Source organism: Nuphar pumila, chromosome 4, assembly GCF_984573655.1.
Source record: "Nuphar pumila chromosome 4, dmNupPumi1.hap1.1, whole genome shotgun sequence".
Taxonomy (NCBI): Eukaryota; Viridiplantae; Streptophyta; class Magnoliopsida; order Nymphaeales; family Nymphaeaceae; genus Nuphar; species Nuphar pumila.
The window spans coordinates 120,169,735-120,189,971 of record NC_143252.1 but is presented as its reverse complement, the minus strand read 5'-3'; the positions used below and the strand labels follow the sequence as shown (position 1 = coordinate 120,189,971).

The window sequence follows — 20,237 nt, the reverse complement described above, 5'->3', positions numbered from 1 at the left end:
CTTTGTCTCACCTGGTTTCTTTAGAAGTAGTTGTGCTCAGAATTTCGGTTATGACACCCTACTTTATTGGTTTTTCACAGGAAATGATGAGCAGTGAGGTTGGACTGGGTACTGGGAATGGATGGGAGTCATACTTGGATCTTGACAGTTTCAGCAGGGGACAGAGTGGCTCTTTCTTTTGTTTCAGTTCTTCTTGCTTTTTCAGTTGCTTTATTTTCAGTCGAATAAAACATTGTCTCTGAAAATTTACTCTTATTCATAAATAAAGAAATTGTTTTGGTTTTTATGGATGATGGTTGTAAGTTCGTTTGTGGTGTTTGGCTATCCAATTGGAATTGGAACTGTGAGGACCCCGGGTCTCTGGGAAGTTTTCTGCACTGTTTAAAAAAATAATAATTCCGCATTTTCAAAGGGTATGAGTTGGGGTTGTTACACTAAAATTACCTGATTACGTGTTGTAATCAGATAACTAAGCATATAGATCACGTCCATATGGCCAAATTTCAAAAAAAAAAAATCCCTGGAAAACTTAGTGGATTCACATATTTCTGGTGCACATGATTGACTCTCTCTCTCTCTCTCTCTCTCTCTCTCTCTCTCTCTCTCTATATATATATATATATATATATATATATATATATATATATATATATTATGCTTTTTAGTTTATGACAATGTGCCCTCTTCATGAAACAAGCCTGTAAGTTTCTTGATCATGTAGAAGTTACTTATCTAAACAATAAAAGAAATACTAAGCTGACTCTTGGTCAATAATGATAGAATTTCCAAAACACAACTACAATAAGTGAAGCAACAAGGGAATTGTTCAGGAAACAGAAAGATGTGCAGTTCCCAGGAAACTGCATACTGTTCAATTCTATACACAATACAAAAGCCAAAATTAAAAACGGGTAGTGTGACATAATTCAAAAGGCCATTTTTTCAGTATATTTATGGAATGTGGGTTTGTGTGCTTGCTATGTAGGAATGGTGATCCTCTCTTATGAGAGTTATAAAGTAATGTTAGCATATATCAAGTTGCTCTTGGAGCAATCTCATTTGCTTTAGGATGATACTTGCTCTCAAGCATCAGGAGCAATTCTTTTGTGAATGCACCTCAACATCACATATCACAAAGATAAAATTATGCTCCCACCGAAATATGAGCATTTCCTCAACTCAACTAGGCCTGTTTATAATCGCTCATTTCAGGCATTTTTTATGGATATTATAAGCCATGAGGAGTTTACGTAATCCATTTAGGTTTGAGCTCCTTTGAATATGAGACCATTGCATCTGGCCCACGGTGCCTGTCGGCATGTCAGGATTTTGTACTGATGGGAACTTGTGCTAGGACTGCACACCCATCGAAGTCTTCTTCATTAGCTTTAAAGGAAGAATTCATGTGTGTGGGTCTGATGTAAGAAGTACACATGGTTCTCCAAATCGCTACAGTATGCATCCCGCACAAGGTTTATGCACAAGGTGCGAGTGTGGATGCAGCATGCGGCACTTTAAAAAAAATTGGGTGCAGGGGTGTGGGGAGGATATATATATATATATATATATATATATATTAACAGTTTTAAGTTAACACTACGGGTATGTGTGTGCATTTATGTATTTATATATAATATAGATAAAAATGGACTTGGTTACGGTTAACTGAATTTACTTTTGGACAGAAATTGACATCAGTGTGATTGACTTCACTTGACACAAAAGAAGCCATTTCCAAGTGTCGCACCCGCATGGGTGTGGGTACGGTGCCCTGTTAGAAGAGTCTGTGTTACATAGGTTTATGCATGATGTACATGGATAGACTTGTTTTGGCTGTTTGATTGAGCTTCTGTGTCCATTAGTGTCTTAGCCACAGTGTATTTGATATTTTTAGGCTGTTTGCACTTGGTGAGGGAACCTTCCAAAGCTATTTTTGTACTTTAATTTGGTTCCCTTTTGTCAACTGAATCTACACGTGGCACAGAATGTGATTATACAGTTCCATTTTATGTGTTTAATATTATTTTCTGGACATGCTTTACAGGATATTTCCTGATGTCCCAAGTGATATCCTTGTTGAAGTAAACGACGGAAGCTTTGCCTTGCACAGGGTAAATATCTTGATTTTTAGATCTTATTATTAGACTGATATGTATTTTTTTTTTCTGAACAAACTGTGAATTACCGCTTGATTGTGTTTCTTCAAATCCATAGGAAGCACAACTTGATAAAGGGAAACAATTCAAAAATCCACAAATAAATCAATTCATGACCATGTCACAGCACACATAGTTCAATATATTTACCAATTTTTCATGCTGTGGATTTAGTACAATCACACTAACAAGTAAATGCTAAAACTTTCAACTGATCACTACCTCAACTATAAACATCAGAGCTGGATTCAATTAATAATAGAAAAACATGTATATGGTTGAGCACAAAATTTCCAAGCATTATCTATATGAAAGCAAAGATTGGCAAATCAAGTTTATAAAACCAGAACATTTATGAAAATCCCATGGCAACAAATTTGATTGAAATTTTGACATTTTGAATTGATATGCTTTAACTTGTTTAAGATTGATCAAATCAAGTTGCCTCAAGTTTAATACTTTCAAAAAAAATATTCAGTGCATTATAATGGTTTTGATGGTAATCATTTTCCATCTTCGCCATAGTCTGACAGGATCCTGTGTTCTATGTTTAATGGTATATTGTTTACTTACTTTCTCAAGTATGTATGTGGATTTGAATTGAGGCTATAACTGCTGGATCCTATTTCACCATATCCAATATCATTATGCATGGCAATGAGTTACATCCATCCTTTTTCGTTTCTTGCTTTCTCTCCTTTTTTTTGGGTCTTGGTTCTCTTTTGGTAACTAGTGGAATTTTACTATTTCTCTGTTGCTTCTGCTTTGGAAATTGGAGTTCCCTCTTGTATCTCGAAGTGGAAGAATCAGAAAATTAGTAGCAGAGCTCAAGGATTCTGATATTTTGAAGTTAGAGTTGCTGAACTTACCAGGTGGAGCTGAGTCTTTTGAATTGGCAGCAAAATTTTGTTACGGCATCAACTTTGAGATCACACCATTGAATGTAGCACAACTATGTTGTGTGTCCGAGTACCTTGAAATGACTGAAGCATATGCAAAAGAAAACCTTGCATCTCGTGCTGAAGCTTACTTGGATGGAGTGGTTTGCAAGAGCCTTGAGAAGTCTGTTGAAGTTCTGCGACAATGTGAGAGCCTTCTTCCTTTAGCTGAGGAGCTGGGAATTGTTAGTAGGTGCACAGATGCCATAGCATCTATAGCATGCGCAGAGCAGATAGCTTCTAGCTTCAAAAGATTAGAGTATAGCATGTCTGGGCGGCTGCATACAAACAAACAGGCTAATAATAATTGTGGAGACTGGTGGATTGAAGATCTTTCTGTACTATGCCTTAACTTATATCAGAAGGTTATATCAGCAATGCGATATCGAGGACTTCATCCTGAAAGTATTGGTGCATCTCTTGTGAACTATGCTCAGAAAGCATTAACTAAAAAAACCAAAGTTTGGAGTGTATGTAACCAAACAAAAATTGATATCATTGGTTCTGTTGAATATGAACAGATACTATTAGTGGAAACAATCACAAGTCTGTTACCTGTGGAGAAACTAGCTGTGCCAATAAGCTTTCTCTTTGGGCTTCTACGAACTGCAGTTACATTAGAATGCTCAATTGCTTGCAGACTTGACCTTGAGAGACGGATTGCATCACAATTGGATATGGCCACTCTAGATGATCTCCTTATCCCATTGTTCAGGCATGCTGGAGACACTCTATTTGATGTTGACACAGTGCATAGGATCTTGGTAAATTTTTTCCAGCAAGATGACAGTGATGTTGACTTGGATGATAGCTCTGTCTGTGAATCTGATGTGCCAAATTCTCCCTCTCAAGCTGCAGTTTTCAAAGTCTCAAAGCTAGTGGACAGTTATCTTGCAGAGATTGCTCCAGATGCAAACCTCAAGCTTGTAAGGTTCATGGAAATTGCTGAGGTATTACCGATACATACACGTTTAGTCGATGATGGACTGTATCGTGCCATTGATATCTATCTTAAAGTAAGTAAAATACTCTGTTTTCCTTTCCCTTTTCTTCATGAGCTGCCTGAACAATTGCCCTTAGATAGTGATCATGGTACCTGGATAATGTAGGCTATTAGGACTAGTCAAATGCACATGTAAAATTTGCGTTGTGTTTCAGAAATAAGTGGCCTAAGAAAATAACAATGGTCTTGTTTCTTTCATTTGTCTTATTCATGGGCATGCATATTGGTTATTGTCCTGTATCCTACATGCTAAAATACACTGGCCCATGCTATGAAGGCTTTTATTTTATTATTTTACTTTTAAATGTCCATTAAAGATGTGCATATTTGTGCTGTAATTCATGATTTTTCTTCTTAGGTCAGTTTCAAATTTAAAAGTATTGTTTTCACAGCAGAAAAATGTGTTTCCTACTGCAGGCCCACCCAGGATTGTCAGACTTGGAACGCAAGAAGCTCTGTAAGCTGATTGATTTCCAAAAGTTATCACCTGAAGCAGGTGCCCATGCAGCACAGAATGAGCGCCTCCCTGTGCAATCGGTCATTCAAGTCCTTTATTTTGAGCAGTTAAGACTCCGGAATGCCTTATATGCTGCTCACCCAGATGAAGACCAGAAAATATTGTATCAATCCCGGCGAATCAGCAGTGGGGCCCTTAGTGCTTCCATGTCTCCTCGTGATAATTATGCATCATTAAGACGAGAAAACAGGGAGCTAAAGCTAGAGCTTGCACGCATGAGGATGCGACTGAACGACTTGGAAAAGGAACATGTTTGCATGAAACAAGACCTTGAGAGATCAAGCTCTCACAAGTTTCTAAGCTCTTTATCGTGGAAGTTTGGCAAATTAAGTCTCTTTGGAAACAGTAGCTCCACAAGATCAACTTCTCCTTCAAAGAAGTCACAAGAGACTGAATTTAAGCACACTGGTAGAATTAGAACAAACGCATCATCTTAATTCTATCAAGTTTTGTTTTTCCTTTCTTGCCTGTGTTTGAAACTTCAAGTATACCAGACTTTTGGAAGCTTTGACAGGAACTGGATGGACCTTAACCTGGCTTACCCTGATAGTGATTAGTCTTGTATAAGTATATGAAAATATCTTCCATAAATAGTCTTTGTTTAACCTGAATATCATTGCTGCAAACAGTGGGCAACTTTATATGTCACCAAATTCTATTCATGGCAAATGTTTAAATCATGGTTCCCAGGAGGAAGCGGGAGCGGAAAGCGATACGGGAAGCAAAAATGAGGTACTTTCAAAATTTTAGGAAGCGGGAAGCATGGGACGACTTAGAAGCGAATCAGAAATCATCCCGGAAGCGACCTAGGAAGCAAACCAGAAGCGACCTAGGAAGCAACCTAAGAAGCAAGGGAGCAGCGAAAAAAGAAAAAAATGAAAAAAAGAGGAAAGCACGCTTCCCAAAAAAATTGTGCTTCCCAGCGCATTTCGAAAGTGCGATGTTTCGCACTTCCGAAACACACTTTGGGGAAGCATGCTTCCCCAGTGCCTTTGGTGTTTCCAGTAACTCTGGTTTAAATACCTTGGAAGTTTTACTGATTCAAACCAACAACAATATTCTGGTTGATTTATGAATGTACGTGTTTTTTTAGGGAAGGCTCTCGGCAGAAAAATCAAATACTTAGGATTTTCTTATTGAAATACCATTGGTAGTACAGTTCATAAAAAAGAGCAATTATTGTATAACTTTTTAGTAGCTGAATAATTAGACCAACTTATTAATTTACGAAAGTTAGCGAACTTGACTATGTGTTTGTACATGAATTTTTTTTTAAGTTAGATTATTTGTAGATGATATACTAATTATTAACTAAACCAGATAAGATGCAAACAGAAATTGTTACGCATATCAGTCACTCCCCAATTAAGATTGTAAAATATCGTAACTTTTTAATAAAAAATCAAGAGATATCAGAAAAAATTAACAAAAATTTTTAAAAAATTATATCACATGAAACAATGATAAATTTTACAAAATACAACCATAAAATCACATATGAAGCATTTATATCCCTATGTGTAAGATCGTGTATTTTTGGTCCATAGTCAATTCATGAGATTTTCGAAATTTGGCTAAGTCTGGTAGAAAAATCGTTTGAGGCTCGATTTTTAGACCAATGCTGTAGAATCTGGGCTTGACCCAGGTCTCATCGACAAGGTTGAGGTGAGCCAACCAAAGCGTAGTAGAGCGCTTTAAATTCGACCTTTAAATTCAAGCAAAATTTGTGCGAAATTCAGGTTATTTTTGGGCAAAATTCAAAATTTGGTATTGTGTAATATATCGTTGGATGTGTCTCGGAATTTTGAGTGCAACGATACTTTTCTGAATTCGAGTCCCGATTGGCCTAAAAATCATAATTTTTCAAAAAATAAACAGTTTGTCGAAACAGATCCGAGATTGGATCAGACTGGATCTAAGGTCTATGATCCAAATTTTTATTGTTTTTGGTCCTACCTAAATCTGGTTTGGGTCCAAATCTGGATCCATTTTGTTATGGATATGGGTTTGGATCTTAGATCTGGATCTGGATCTAAATCCATGTCCAATGTCTTTCCAAGCTTTAAATTTAATTTAAAGTGTTAGTTTGAGATTAATTACAGTTATAAAGCCTCTAGGGTAAGTTTGGTTATTTTTGGAAGGTTATAAATAATTTTTATTAAATAAAAATTTTAAAAATTATTTAATTATTTAATTATTTAATTAAATATAATTCCGAAATTTAATTGTTGGGCTGAGTGGCACTCTCCAAAAGAGTCTCTATGCTTACCTAAAAGAGTTTAGGAAAGTTAGAAGGGAAAAGTCAACATTTGGAGAAATTTTAAAAAAAATTGGAAACTGGCCTTAGAAAGGGAGTTTCCAGAATTTTTGGAAACTCTCTCAAGAGAGAGGGCTGGAGAAGGGGTAACATGACCCCCTCTCTCTCACCTTTAAAGAAAAAAAAAAAGAAGGGAAATAAGAAAGAAGAGAAAGAGATAGAAGAAGAAAGTTGGAGGCCTTGTGCTCAGCCAAGCTCCCTTCTACAACGCCTTTTCGTGTTTTTCTCTCAAGGTACGGGTACCTCTTTGTGAAACGGTTGAGGAATACGGTAAAGATGGAGTCCATGCATCTTTTTGATGGAAATCCATGGTGGAATAAGGGATCCACAATTTTGACCATTGCATATATATTTTATGTGTTTTTTCATTGTTTTCAAGGAAAAAATTTAATTATGATCTTCAAGATTGTGTGGGTGATGGCTGACAGACCAACCAAACCCGGTTCGGTTGGCCTATCAGACCATACCCATGACAGTAGGCCCAGCCGAGCGATCGGTTGGGCATATGACCTTTCAAAAAAATAAAAAATAAAAAATAAAAAATAAAAAATGATAGCCATAGCTTTTTTATGTTGTTTGTTCCCTGACAGCATACACAGACCCGAACTGGGCCTGTGCATATGTTGTCAGACCCAGCCGATAGGGTCGGTTGGGATGGATGGTTTAATAGAAAGAAAATTTTCTTTTGTTCTGGACTGGGCTGGCTGTCAGACTAGTTGAGCCTAGCTCGGTTGGCTTGACAGGCCGAGCCTGGATGCCAAATGAGCCCAGCCGAGTGGTCGGCTAGGTTGGCTGAAGTATTAAAAATTCTTAAGAACTTGTATGAAATTACCACTTATCAGTAGAAGCACTCTGAAGAAACCAACATTGGCAGGCTGACACCAATAATATATCTGTTAGAAGCTAATCAAAGCCAGAAATTTTCATAACATCAAGAAACAAATAGCCATGCTATACAAAATAACATCAGATAAATAAGAGACCTTAAATGTTTTGCTTAACATGAGCAGTGGGGTTACACCTGTTTATTTACATAGCATTAATCCTGAGGAAAAGCTGATTTTGGCTCAATTGGAAAAATTAGGAGAAGAGGAAGATTGTTGAAAATCTGAAGGGAGGCAGTGAGAGGCGATATAAAAGATTAGAAGGTGGTCGAAAATGTAGCTCTAGACAAGAAGGAATGGAGAAACATGACTCACAAAACTAACCTCATATAGTTGGGAATTTGGGATGAGGCTTGATTATAATTATCAAAATAATCTCTTCAACCCTGAAGGTACTAATGTCACAAGGTGCTTTTGTGCATCTTCAGTTATTGTGACACACAATAACCCCAAATAAAGACATGAAGGGATGTGGTAAATTGGGACATGAAAGACTATATCATCACAACACAGGTTTCATCTTTAGATAAGGACAATTGAAGTAGCGGGACCTATAAAACTAGCACTAACTCCAGCTGACCCCAGTCGGCTGGGCTGTTTTGACTAGCCGACCAATAGGCTGTCTAATCCAGGGCTAACAAACCCGACGAGCTGCTCAGGCATATGTAGAAAATGTATACTCTTGTTAGAAGGAAATGCAAATTTAGGACATGAAAAAATTCCATCTTAATATGCATTGTTGTGGTTATGCAATAATGAATGTGATTATGTGTTGACATGTACCGGGCAGGTTATTGATATTTTTGCAATTAATATGAACATGAGCACTTGATGGGAATATGTACTTTCATGTGCTCACACACACTCAAGGGAGTGTGCATTGGCGTGGATATATGTATGTTGATGCAAGATTTCACATGAGAAAGATGCATATGAATTAAGCAGTTTCATGCTTATGAAGGGTTTTATTTTGCATGTGTGCACATGCATTTGGAATATGAGTCTTGTATGATAAATGACACAATGTTTGGTTTCGGCGTATGATGTATCGATGGCCTAAGTGGACCATCGCCGGCTTGGGGAGCCGTGAGTTTGGTTGTTTTTTCTTATATACTTAATTGCATCACTTGATTCACACTTGGTGGTACTGCACTCTACCACACTGTTCTTGTTTTTCTCACGGGCTGGAGTCTCATAAGAGTCCTCGCAGGGGTGGATGCGAGCTTTTGCCTTTACTTATGCATCTGGTATTACAAATGTCAATAAATGGTTGTTAATAAAAGATAATAATTAAGAATAGTGTAATATACGTTCTAGGATCTCTCATCTGGAGAATGGGGATCTTAGAGGTCCAGTTTTGGGGAGACTGTGAGGATACAAAAACTCTGTGGGATTTATTTTTGTCCCCTGAACTTGATATTGAGGTTCATTCTCCTGGCCAGGGTTTTAGGAAAAGACCGTCACTTGACCTGAGGGTGGTCTGTTTTGACACAATTGTCGTTTTGGTACCAAAAAAGTGGCAGTTGTGAGCGTGGGGTGTCCCTGACATTAGATGTAGAGGTCTAATGTTCTGATGGATGGTGTTGTTTCTTGATATTGATCGAGGGGTAAGTTTGGAACCCAGTAATAAAATACAAAATATTTGTTAAGCTATCTTGGGACCCTAACTTGACCTCGAGAATTTTATCCGTTTGGTGTATCCGCGGGCAATGAAAATTAAAAAGAGAAACTTAAATTGTATGTATTTAATAAGGCATGCATATGAAAAAGAAAATTTAAATGAAAGATAAAAAAGGGTTCATGCATTGCACATAAATCATGTATTTTTCTGCTACGCATTAGAACATGCATATTTTACTCGTTCTCTTAATCATTACTCTCCAATGCATGTTGAAAGTCTTGTTTACTCAGTTCTTGCTATATGCTACTGCTTTAATGTTTTTCTTCATGCTTAGCACTTATAACTGTTGCATGAAAAATTTCTTAAATACTATAAATTGTCATACTTATATTTTTCTTAATTTTTTGCATGATATCTTATCTTAACCCTTTATCTCACATGTTTCACTAAGAAGTACCTATGCTCAGGATTTCGATTCTGTCACCCTACTTTATTGGTTTTTCACAAGGACAAGTAATCAGTGAAGTTGGCAGCTCCTGGGAAGGCACGAGAGTAGGGGTGGCAATTTCTGACCCGACCCGCCAACCTGCTTCTTAGGCGGGTTCGGGTTGGGCTTAAGCCAACCCTTTTAATAAACGGGTCGACCCGTGTAACCCGTTTATTAAACAGGTCGGGTTCGGGTTGGGGGTATGCCAACCCGCCAACCCGCCAACCCGTTTAATAAACGGGTTAGGCGGGTGGGTCGACCCGCCAACCCGCCAACCCGGCTCCCAACCCGCCAACCCGACCCGCCAACCTGACCCGCGAACCTGAAAACCTGTTTACCCGACCCAACCCATTTATTAAATGGGTTGGTGGGTTGTGTCGGGTTACCCGTTTATTAAACGGGTCGGGTTCGTGTTTGCCACAGCCGACCCGTTTAATAAACAGGTCGGGTTCGGGTTGAGGTATGCTGACACGCCAACCCGACCCGATTGCCACCCCTACACGAGAGTCATGCTTGATTTTTTACGGCTTCACTTGTGGATAGAGTGACTCTTCTTTTTGTTTTGCTATTTATTTCAGTTTTTTTGTTTCAGTTAGTTGCTACTTCATTTTTTATTGAGTAGAATACTGTCTCTGAAGTTGGATTTTGATTCATAAATAAAGAGAGTTGTTTTAGTTCTTGTGGATGATAAATATAAGTCCCTTTGTAGTGTTTGGTTATCTAATTAGAATTGAAAATGTGAGGTTATCCAATTAGAGTAGAATGGGAAGTTTTTCGCATTTAAAAAAAATCCGCATTTTCAAGGTGTATGAGTTGGGGTCGTTACAAGTTTTGTATTAGAGCCACCACCTAAACTTACATCTTTATCATCATTTTTGTGTTAAATTTTATTTTTGGTATGTGAGTCATGTCCGGAAGCGTCAACAAGTCGTGCCTCATCCTCCAAAGCAGTCTTCTTCATTGATAAGGTTATTTAAATATTATTATTTAAAGCATATGAACTCTGTATGATTGATTGCATTCATAGTTTAAATTTTCATTCGGTGTGAATTTAAAAGTCTTAGTGTGATTGTATGAACGATTATTGTTCGCGATCAACCCCAAGGGGGTAGGGTCAGTAAGGGTCTAACTTTATGCGACAAATTTGTGCATAGTAGATGTTGTATTCACGTAGAGGTGCTTTGTCTTTCACTGGTGCTCCCGCCAATTGGCAGGAGCAGAGAAATTTTATAATGGAAGTTATTCACACCCTGATCGAGACCATGATGGCTCAGGCAACGCAGACAACACAGGCTCTGCAAGTGGCACAGATTGTGCAGGCTGCGCAGGCAACTGCCTGTGACCCTCCTGTCGACGTTGTTTCGAACGCGGGTGGTGTTTCCTTCAAAAGGTTCTTGAAGTTAGACCCGCCAACTTTTGCAGTCAAGGCCGACCTAGAGGCAGACGAGAGCTGGGTCAAGGAGATCGATAGAGCATTTGATGTCCTACCTATCCCCGAAGATAGGAAGACACCTTTTGGCACGTACCATCTGAAGGGCGATGCCAAGAAGTGATGGGACACCCTACAAAGGGTGAAGTTCGTCGATATGAATGTGATTCCATGGGAGGTGTTCCGAGAGGAGTTCCTGGACACGTATTTTTCCTCTTATGCCGAGGTGCAGATGCAACAGAAGTTCCTCAACCTGACCCAGAGGAACATGAGCCTGGTGGACTACACCACTAGATTTTGGAGCCTCGAGAGGTGCTGCTCGAACCTATTTAAAAATGAGAAGACTATGGCGATGAAGTATGAGTGTGGGCTGAAAGATGGGCTCCAGGTACGAGTATTGGGAGGCTGACCTACTATACTGGCGAACACAATTGAGACTGTGGCGGTCCTAAACGAGGAATGAGAGAGGTTCAGGGGTGACTCGCAGAAGAAGGGTAGCAATGGGGGTAGTTCGACTGGTGGTGCGAGGAAGAACCCACCCGCAGGTGGGAAAGAGCAGAGAGGCAAGAGGCAACGGACCCAGGAGGGATGTCAGCAAGGACAATCTCAGTATGAGGAGCGACAACAAGAAAAGGCTCAGTTAGTATGTCGCAAGTGCGGCAAGAACCATCCACTAGGTTTTGCCCGTTATTTAAGGGGGTCTGTTATCAGTGTCAGCAGCTAGGGCACATTGCTCATTTCTGTCCGAACAAGCCAGCGGCTCAGGAAGGTCAGCAGTAGCAACAACCACCACAGCAGCAGTAGAGGCCTCAACAACAGCAAGGTCAGCGAAAGACCAATGGGAGAGTTTATGCTGTTACGACTATCACGCAGGATGATCAGATTGATCTAATCAAAGGTATCATCTTACTTGCTGATCATTAGGCTCGTGTTATATTTGATTTTGGGCTACCCACACTTATTCGGTGCATTCTAATTTCGAGGCCAAAATTCTTTTAAAGGGGTAGGGATGTAAGATCGCGTATTTTTGGTCCTTAGTCAATTCATGAGATTTTTGAAATTTGGCTAAGTCTGGTAGAAAAATTATTTGAGGCTCGATTTTTAGACTAATGTCTTAGAATATAGGCTTGACCCAGGTCTCATCGACAAGGTCGAGGCGAGCCAACCAAAGCATAGTAGAGCGCTTTAAATTCAAGCAAAATTTGGGTTATTTTTAGGCAAAATTCAGAATTTGGTATCGTGTAATATATCGTTGGATGCGTCTCAGAATTTTGAGCGCAATAATATGTTACTTTTTTGAATTCGAGTCTTGGTTGGCCCAAAAAGCATAATTTTTCAAAAAAGGAGCAGTTTGTCGAAACAGATCCGGGATTGGATCAGACTGGATCCAAGGCCTATGATCCGAATTTTTATTGATTTGGGTCCTAATTTGGTCCTACTTAAATATGTTTTGGGTCCAAATCTGGATCCATTTTCGTTATGGGTATGGGTTTGGATCTTGGATCTAAACCTGAATCCAAATCCATGTCCAATGTCTTTCCTAGATTTAAATTCAATTTAAAGTGTTATTTTGAGGTTAATTATAGTTATAAAGCCTCTAGGGTAAGTTTGATTATTTTTTGAAGGTTATAAATAATTTTTATTAAATAAAAATTTTAAAAATTAATTAATTGATTATTTAATTAAATAAAATTCCAAAATTTAATTGTCGGGTTGAGTGGGACTCTACAAAAGAGTCCCTACGCTTACCTAAAAGAGTTTAGGAAAGTTAGAAGGGAAAAGCCAACATTTGGAGAAATTTTTAAAAAAATTAGAAACTAGCCTTAGAAAGAGAGTTTCCAAAATTTTTGGAAACTCTCTCAAGAGAGAGGGCTAGAGAAGGGGTAACGTGACCCCCTCTCCCTCACCTTTAAGTAAAGAAAAAAAAAGAAAGGAAATAAGAAAGAAGAGAAAGAGATAGAAGAAGAAGGTTGGAGGCCTTGTGCTCAGCCAAGCTCTCTTCCACAACCCCTTTTCGTGTTTTTCTCTGAAGGTACGGGTACCTCTTTGTGAAACGGTTGAAAAATAGTGTGAAGATGGATTCCATGCATCTTTTTGATGGAAAACCATGGTGGAATAAGGGATCCACGATTTCAACCATTGCATATATATATTTTCTGTGTTTTTTCACTGTTTTTCAAGGAAAAAAATTAATTATGATCTTTAAGATTGTGTGGGTGATGGCTGACAGACCAACCAAACCCAGTTCGGTTGGCCTATCAGGCCATACCCATGATAGTAGGCACAGCTGAGCGATCGGCTGGGCATGTGACCTTTCAAAAAAATAAAAAAAAAACGATAACCATAATTTTTTTTTATGTTGTTTGTTCCTTGACAGCATACACAAGCCTGAACTGGGCCTGTGCATATGCTGTCAGACCCAGCCGACAGGGTCGGCTAGGCTGGATGGTTTAATAGAAAAAAAAAATTCTTTTGTTCTGGACTGGGTTGGCTTGGTTAGCTTGACAGGCCGAGCCTGGATGCCAAATGAGCCCAGCCGAGTGGTCGACTGGGTTGGCTAAAGTATTAAAAATTCTTAAGTACTTGTATGAAGTTACCACTTATCAGTAGCACTCTAAAGAAACCAACATTGGCAGGCTGACACCAATAATATATCTGTTAGAAGCTAATCAAAGCCAAAAATTTTCATAACATCAAGAAACAAATAGCCATGCTATACAAGATAATATCAGATAAATAAGAGACCTCAAATGTTTTGCTTAACATGAGCAGTGGGGTTACACCTGTTTATTTACGTAGCATTAATTCTGAGAAAAAGCTGCATTTTTGCCCAATTGGAAAAAATAGGAGAAGAGGAAGATTGTTGAAGATCTAAAGGGAGGCAGTGAGAGGCGATATAAAAGATTATAAGGTGGCCAAAAATGTAGCTCTAGACAAGAAGAAATGGAGGAACATGACTCACAATACTGACCTCATGTAGTTGGGAATTTGGGATGAGGCTTGATTATAATGATCAAAATAATCTCTTCAACCCTGAAGGTACTAATGTCACAAGGTGCTTTTGTGCATCTTCAGTTATTGTGACACACAATAACCCCAAATAAAGACTTGGAGGGATGTGGTAAATTGGGACATGAAAGACTATATCATCATGACACAGGTTTCATCTTTAGATAGAGACAATTGAAGTAGCGGAACCTATAAAACCAGCCCTAACTCCAGCTGGCCCTAGTCAGTTGGACTGGTTGGCAGGCCCAGTCGGTTGGGCTATTTTGACTAGTCGGCCAATAGGTTGTCCAATCCGGGACTAACAAACCCGACCAGCTGCTCAGGCATATGCAGAAAATGTATACTCTTGTTAGAAGGAAATGCAAATTTAGGACATGCAAAAATTTCATCTTAATATGCATTGTTGTGGTTATGCAAAAATGAATGTGATTATGTGCTGACATGTACCTGCCAGGTTATTGATATTTTTGCAATTAATATGAACATGCGCACTTGATGGGAATATGTACTTTTATGTGCACACACACACACACAAGGGAGTGTGCATTGGCGTGGATATATGTATGTTGATGCAAGATTTCACAGGGAAAAGATGCATATGAATTAAGCAGTTTCATGCTTATGAATGGTTTTGTTTTACATGTGTGCATGTGCATTTGGAATATGAGACTTGTATGATAAATGACACAATGCTTGGTTTTGGCGTGTGATGCATTGATGGCCTAAGTGGACCATCGTCGGCTTGGAGAGCCGTGAGCTTGGTTGCTTTTTCTTATATACTTAATTGCATCACTTGAATCACACTTAGTGATACTGCACTCTACTATACTGTTCTTGTTTTCCTCACGGGCCGGAGTCTCATAAGAGACCTCACAGGGGTGAATGCAAGCTTTTGCCTTTACTTATACATATGGTATTACAAATGTCAATAAATGGCTGTTAATAAAAGATAATAATTAAGAACAATGTAATATACGTTCTGTGATCTCCTATCTGTAGAATGGGAATCTTAGAAGTCCGTTCTTGGGGAGACTGTGAAGTTACAAAAACTCCGTGGGATTTATTTTTGTCTCCTAAACTTGATATTGAGGTTTCTTCTCCTGGCCACGGTTTTAAGGAGAGTCCACTACTTGACCTGGGGGTGGTGTGTTTTGACAAAGCTATTGTTTTGGTACCAAGAAAGTGATACTTGTGGACGTGGGGTGTCTCTGGTGTCCTCGACATTAGATGTGAAGGTCTAATGTTCTGATAGATGGTGATGTTTCCTGATATTGGTCGAGGGCTAAGTTTGAAACTCAGTAATAAAATACAAATTTGTGTGTTAAGTTACCCTATGACCCTAACTTGACCTCGGGGATTTTACCCGTTTGGTGTATCCGCGGGCAACGGAAATAAAAAAGAGAAACTTAAATGGTATGCATTTAATAGGGCATGCATATGGAAAGGAAAATTTAAATGAAAGATAATAAAGGGTTCATGCATTGCACATAAATCATGCATTTTCCTGCTATGCATTAGAACATGCATATTTTACTCATTTCTTTAATCATTACATGATGGTGAGTGTATGTTATTTACTCTTTAATGTACGCCGAAAGTCTTGTTTACTCAGTTCTTGCTATATGCTACTGCTTTAATGTTTTCCTTCATGCTTAACACTTATAACTATTGCATGAAAAATTCCTTAAATGCTATAAATTGTCATACTTGCATTTTCCTCAAATTATTACATGATATTTTATCTTAACTCTTTATCTCACATATTTCACTAAAAAGTAGCTATACTCAGAATTTCGATTTTGATACCTTACTTTATTGGTTTTTCAAAGGGACAGGTGATCAGTGAATTTGACAGCTTCTGTGAGGGCACGAGAGTTACGCTTGGTTTTTTACAGCTTCACTTGCGGATAGAGTGGCTCTTCTTTTCGTTTTGCTATTTTTTTTCAGTTTTTTTGTTTCAGTTAGTTGCTACTTAATTTTCTGTTGAGTAGAATATTGTCTCTTGAGTTGAATTTTAATTCATAAATAAATAGTGTTGCTTTGGTTCTTGTGGATGATAAATGTAAGTCCATTTGTGGTATTTGGCTATCCAATTGGAATTGGAACTGTGAGAACCCTGGGTCTTTAGAAAGTTTTCCGCATTTAAAAAAAAACTGTATTTTCAAGGGGTATGAGTTGCGATCGTTACACTATGAGTTGCATAAGTCATTATCAAATAACAACTAATATAGAATCATAGATAATATTGCATGCATATCTCACAAGAACAATGCAATAAATTAAATATCTTGCAATTAAGAACATGCCACAAGACTCATACTTTCATATTACATAAACAAAAATAAAATAACTACTTTCTTAAGTGGAAAAATGGTGAAAATACACTCGTACTTTAGAAAATTGCAAAAGCCCTCTCACTAATGCATGAATCGGCTCCCAAATCGCTCTCACAACTCCCAAGGTGTGTGGGCTGCCTTCTAATGACCTCTTGACAAACGGAGAAGTCGACTCTTAAAAGGTATTTAAAACCCAAAATAAAAAAGTAACTTTCAACTTTTTTAAAGTACATCGAATGTGTATCGTACGATACACCTTGTATCGTATGATATGGCATGATACATAAGTGTATCGTAGGTACACCCGATATGGGTACGATGCACATATATCACGATATGAATGTGTATCGTATAGCAAACCCAAAAGTGACGATATGTATCATACTGTATCATACAATATAATACAATACTTACAACACAGCTTTTAAGCATAAAGGATTAGGATTTAGGACAATTTGCAATGTGCTAAAATTGAATTTATATGGTGATTAATGAGAAGGCTAACAGGAAAGTTAAGATAAAAGACCTGATGGTGCTGTAACAAAGTGTATTCATTCAACAAGATGGTGGAATTTGATGAACGTGTCACTGGTAGAATTACTGCTAAGTGGATGGTGTGGATAAAAATGGCATATTGTGTGATAATGGGCTCACAAAAAATAATTATAGTAAGATTTAGCCACTATATGATGATACTGAATGTTGGCCAACAAAAAAATAAAAGTACATGTAGATGAAATGTATATAATAAGGCGGAGATAAAATGCCAAAAGAATTACAGTAGAGGAAGCTAAGGGATTACACCAATGAAAGAGAATTAAATAGCTCCCTTTAAGATGACGGTATGGGTATATTATGAAGAGAATTGGAATAGTACCACGATGTACATGTTGAAAGAACAAAAAATGGGTAGACCACTGAACAGATACTAAGTCGAAGCTTGAATGACCATGGAATGACTTGAAATATTTTTGCTTTCAAAATTCTGATTCTAGGTGGACAGATGATGGATGAAGCATGAAGAAACAAGATAATGACATGATTATTGTCATATGCAATCTCTCTCTCTCTCTCTCTCCACATACATGCATGTGTATATAAAGAGAGAAGTTGGATGCTATTCCCCAAGATTTGGTGTCCTAGTGTGCTCCCACCGTATATTGTCCAACCAAATGATCAAATAGTCAAAACAGCCCTAGAGATGGTTTGCCCCCAATGTTCCCCCACCCTAAATTGTCCAATCAAATGATCAGATAGTACAAAAAAAAACCTATGGATGTGATCTACATGGTTTATTTAATAAAAACATGTTTTTGATCATATCACTGTGATGTGTAATAAGGATTTTTTAGGACAAAAAATAAGAATCACAATACACCAAAATTTCACAACTTAAAATATCAAGATTTTATTTCAAAGACAAGGGCAATTATGATTCTTAGCAAACAAACTATGTTTAACACATCCATGGGGTTAAATTAAGTGAAAGAGATGTTTTGATCCTAGGGCACACCGAAACTTGGGGAACACCATTATGGAATCCGAAGAGACAAGACTCGTTAATAAACACGGACTACGAGGTGTTGTGACTCGTTATCATTTCTCATAACCCATTAATGAATCTAAATAATCACAGAAATTTTGGGCAAAAAGGTACTTTGGTCTTGATTGGACATGGCCCTAAACTACTCGAGCCCGAGCCCGGCCCGGTGGGCAAGCGCGTGTGTGTGGTAGTCATCTCATCCTCTTGTTCTTAGGAACAAGTGTAAGAGTTTACATGTAGGTTATAAAGCTCACAACAAACTCAAACCTCTTTAATATGGGACTATTCCACATCATCAAGTCCAAACTTTTCCAAAAAAAAAAACAACCCAAGTTTTCTTTATTTGAATTCTCTCTCACCTCCTCTTCTTACACCCAACAATTAGTGGTCTTCAACTTATTCTAATGACCAAAACACCTTTAACACTAATGATATTTTTGGAAATGACTTTTGCAGGTGGAATGAATTTTTGTCTTAAAGAGAAACAAGAAGAAAACACTAGCTTGAAAAAGTAACAGTGTACTTAAATAACTTGAATTAAAAAGTGAAATTGACTTTTTTAACCTCAAAAAAGTACCTACTAATTTTAAAAATGCAATCAATTTAATGTTGCTTACGTAAACATAATCAGATTAAAGTTAGATAAACCCTACATATAATATATATGTGTGTATGTATATTTGTAAGTGTGAAGAGATTTGCTACTATTGATTGTATGTGCAATCAACTTAGCAAAGGTAAGTTATTTATTTATTTACATCTAACACCATAGATGTAATTTAGATGTTTTGGTTGGTTGGAAGATGATTTTGTTTTTCTGCAATCCGGCCTATATAGATTTTTCCAAGTGATCCAAAAATTAAGAATACATTGATTTTTCTTTACTCATAAAAGCTATGATCCAAGGGTTGATTCATACTAAATCGAGCATGATTAACACATATATGAGGTTAGATTGAGTCAAAACAACTCCCATCATGAGGTTCTAACTCGATTGTATATACAATTAATTATAGCATATATATAGGGCATTTTTTTTATGCAGTGACGCTGCCACCACTCAAAGCCACCCATCTCAACATTTTTCAAGATGAAGACCACATCCATCTCGAGAAAAGCCAAGATGGGTGACTGGCAGCAGCACTTCATCATGCAGCGCGTGCCTCTGCATATAATGTGAAAACACACACATATGGGATAGCATTTGGTAATCGTGCCATTACATACAAATCTCTTTTTTTCCCTTTGTTTTATCTTTTTGGTTGTTTTTCATGAAACTAATCTTATAGATGTGATCTACATGTCGTTGCTTAGTGGGTATCAGCTCTTAAATCATCCGATTATGACATGTATGCATGTTTATAAAACTTCAAAAAAAATGGCCTACAATGGGGGATACTTTCCTGGGTTTGTAAGATCATGTTATATATATATATATATATATATATATATATATATAACTGATTTCTCTCTTTCTCACCTCAACCAACCCCTCTTTCTATTTATCATTTAAGTTTTTCTCCATTTTGGACCCCAACCATTTTTAAAGCTAGAAATACATTGGGTACTATTGTCTTTTTTATTCTAAATCATTTTGACCACTTTTTCGACCATTTGTTTGGCTAAAAAAATTGTTTTTTTTCTAACCATATTGGTGGTCAAAATTTTATGGCATCATGCATTGCTATTCATCTCAAAACTTTGTTCAATTAAACATAGTTTATTAGCTTTATCAGCCACATTTTGCCCAAGTTTTACAAGATTAGTTTTTTAAAGGAAAACTCGACTTTTATGAAAATTCTGTTGTCCCATACTAATCATAGTCACCTTAGAGGGAAAGGTCTCTTGAGGGCTTATCGATTTAACATTGCACTTTGTATTTTGGATTTACTTTGAGTTTCTAGTTTCTATTTTGGTCTCGGTTCAGTTTCACTCGGCTCAGTGCAGTTCGGTTTGTCTTGGTCTGGCTTGGTGCTGATCTGAGTTGGTTTGGTTTG

General features: G+C 37.6%; 1 protein-coding gene across 1 annotated transcript in view; it reads left to right on the top strand.

The window, feature by feature from the left end:
• LOC149840822 (BTB/POZ domain-containing protein At5g48800-like) overlaps positions 1-5,204 on the top strand; it is a 53,409-nt gene extending 48,205 nt beyond the window's left edge. Inside the window, exons 2-4 of the mRNA XM_090004560.1 lie at positions 2,045-2,111; positions 2,935-4,110; positions 4,515-5,204. Coding sequence (XP_089860686.1) covers positions 2,045-2,111; positions 2,935-4,110; positions 4,515-5,051 — 1,780 coding nt within the window. The 3' untranslated portion in view covers positions 5,052-5,204. The remainder of the gene's footprint in view (positions 1-2,044; positions 2,112-2,934; positions 4,111-4,514) is intronic.
• Positions 5,205-20,237: the final 15,033 nt, after the last annotated feature.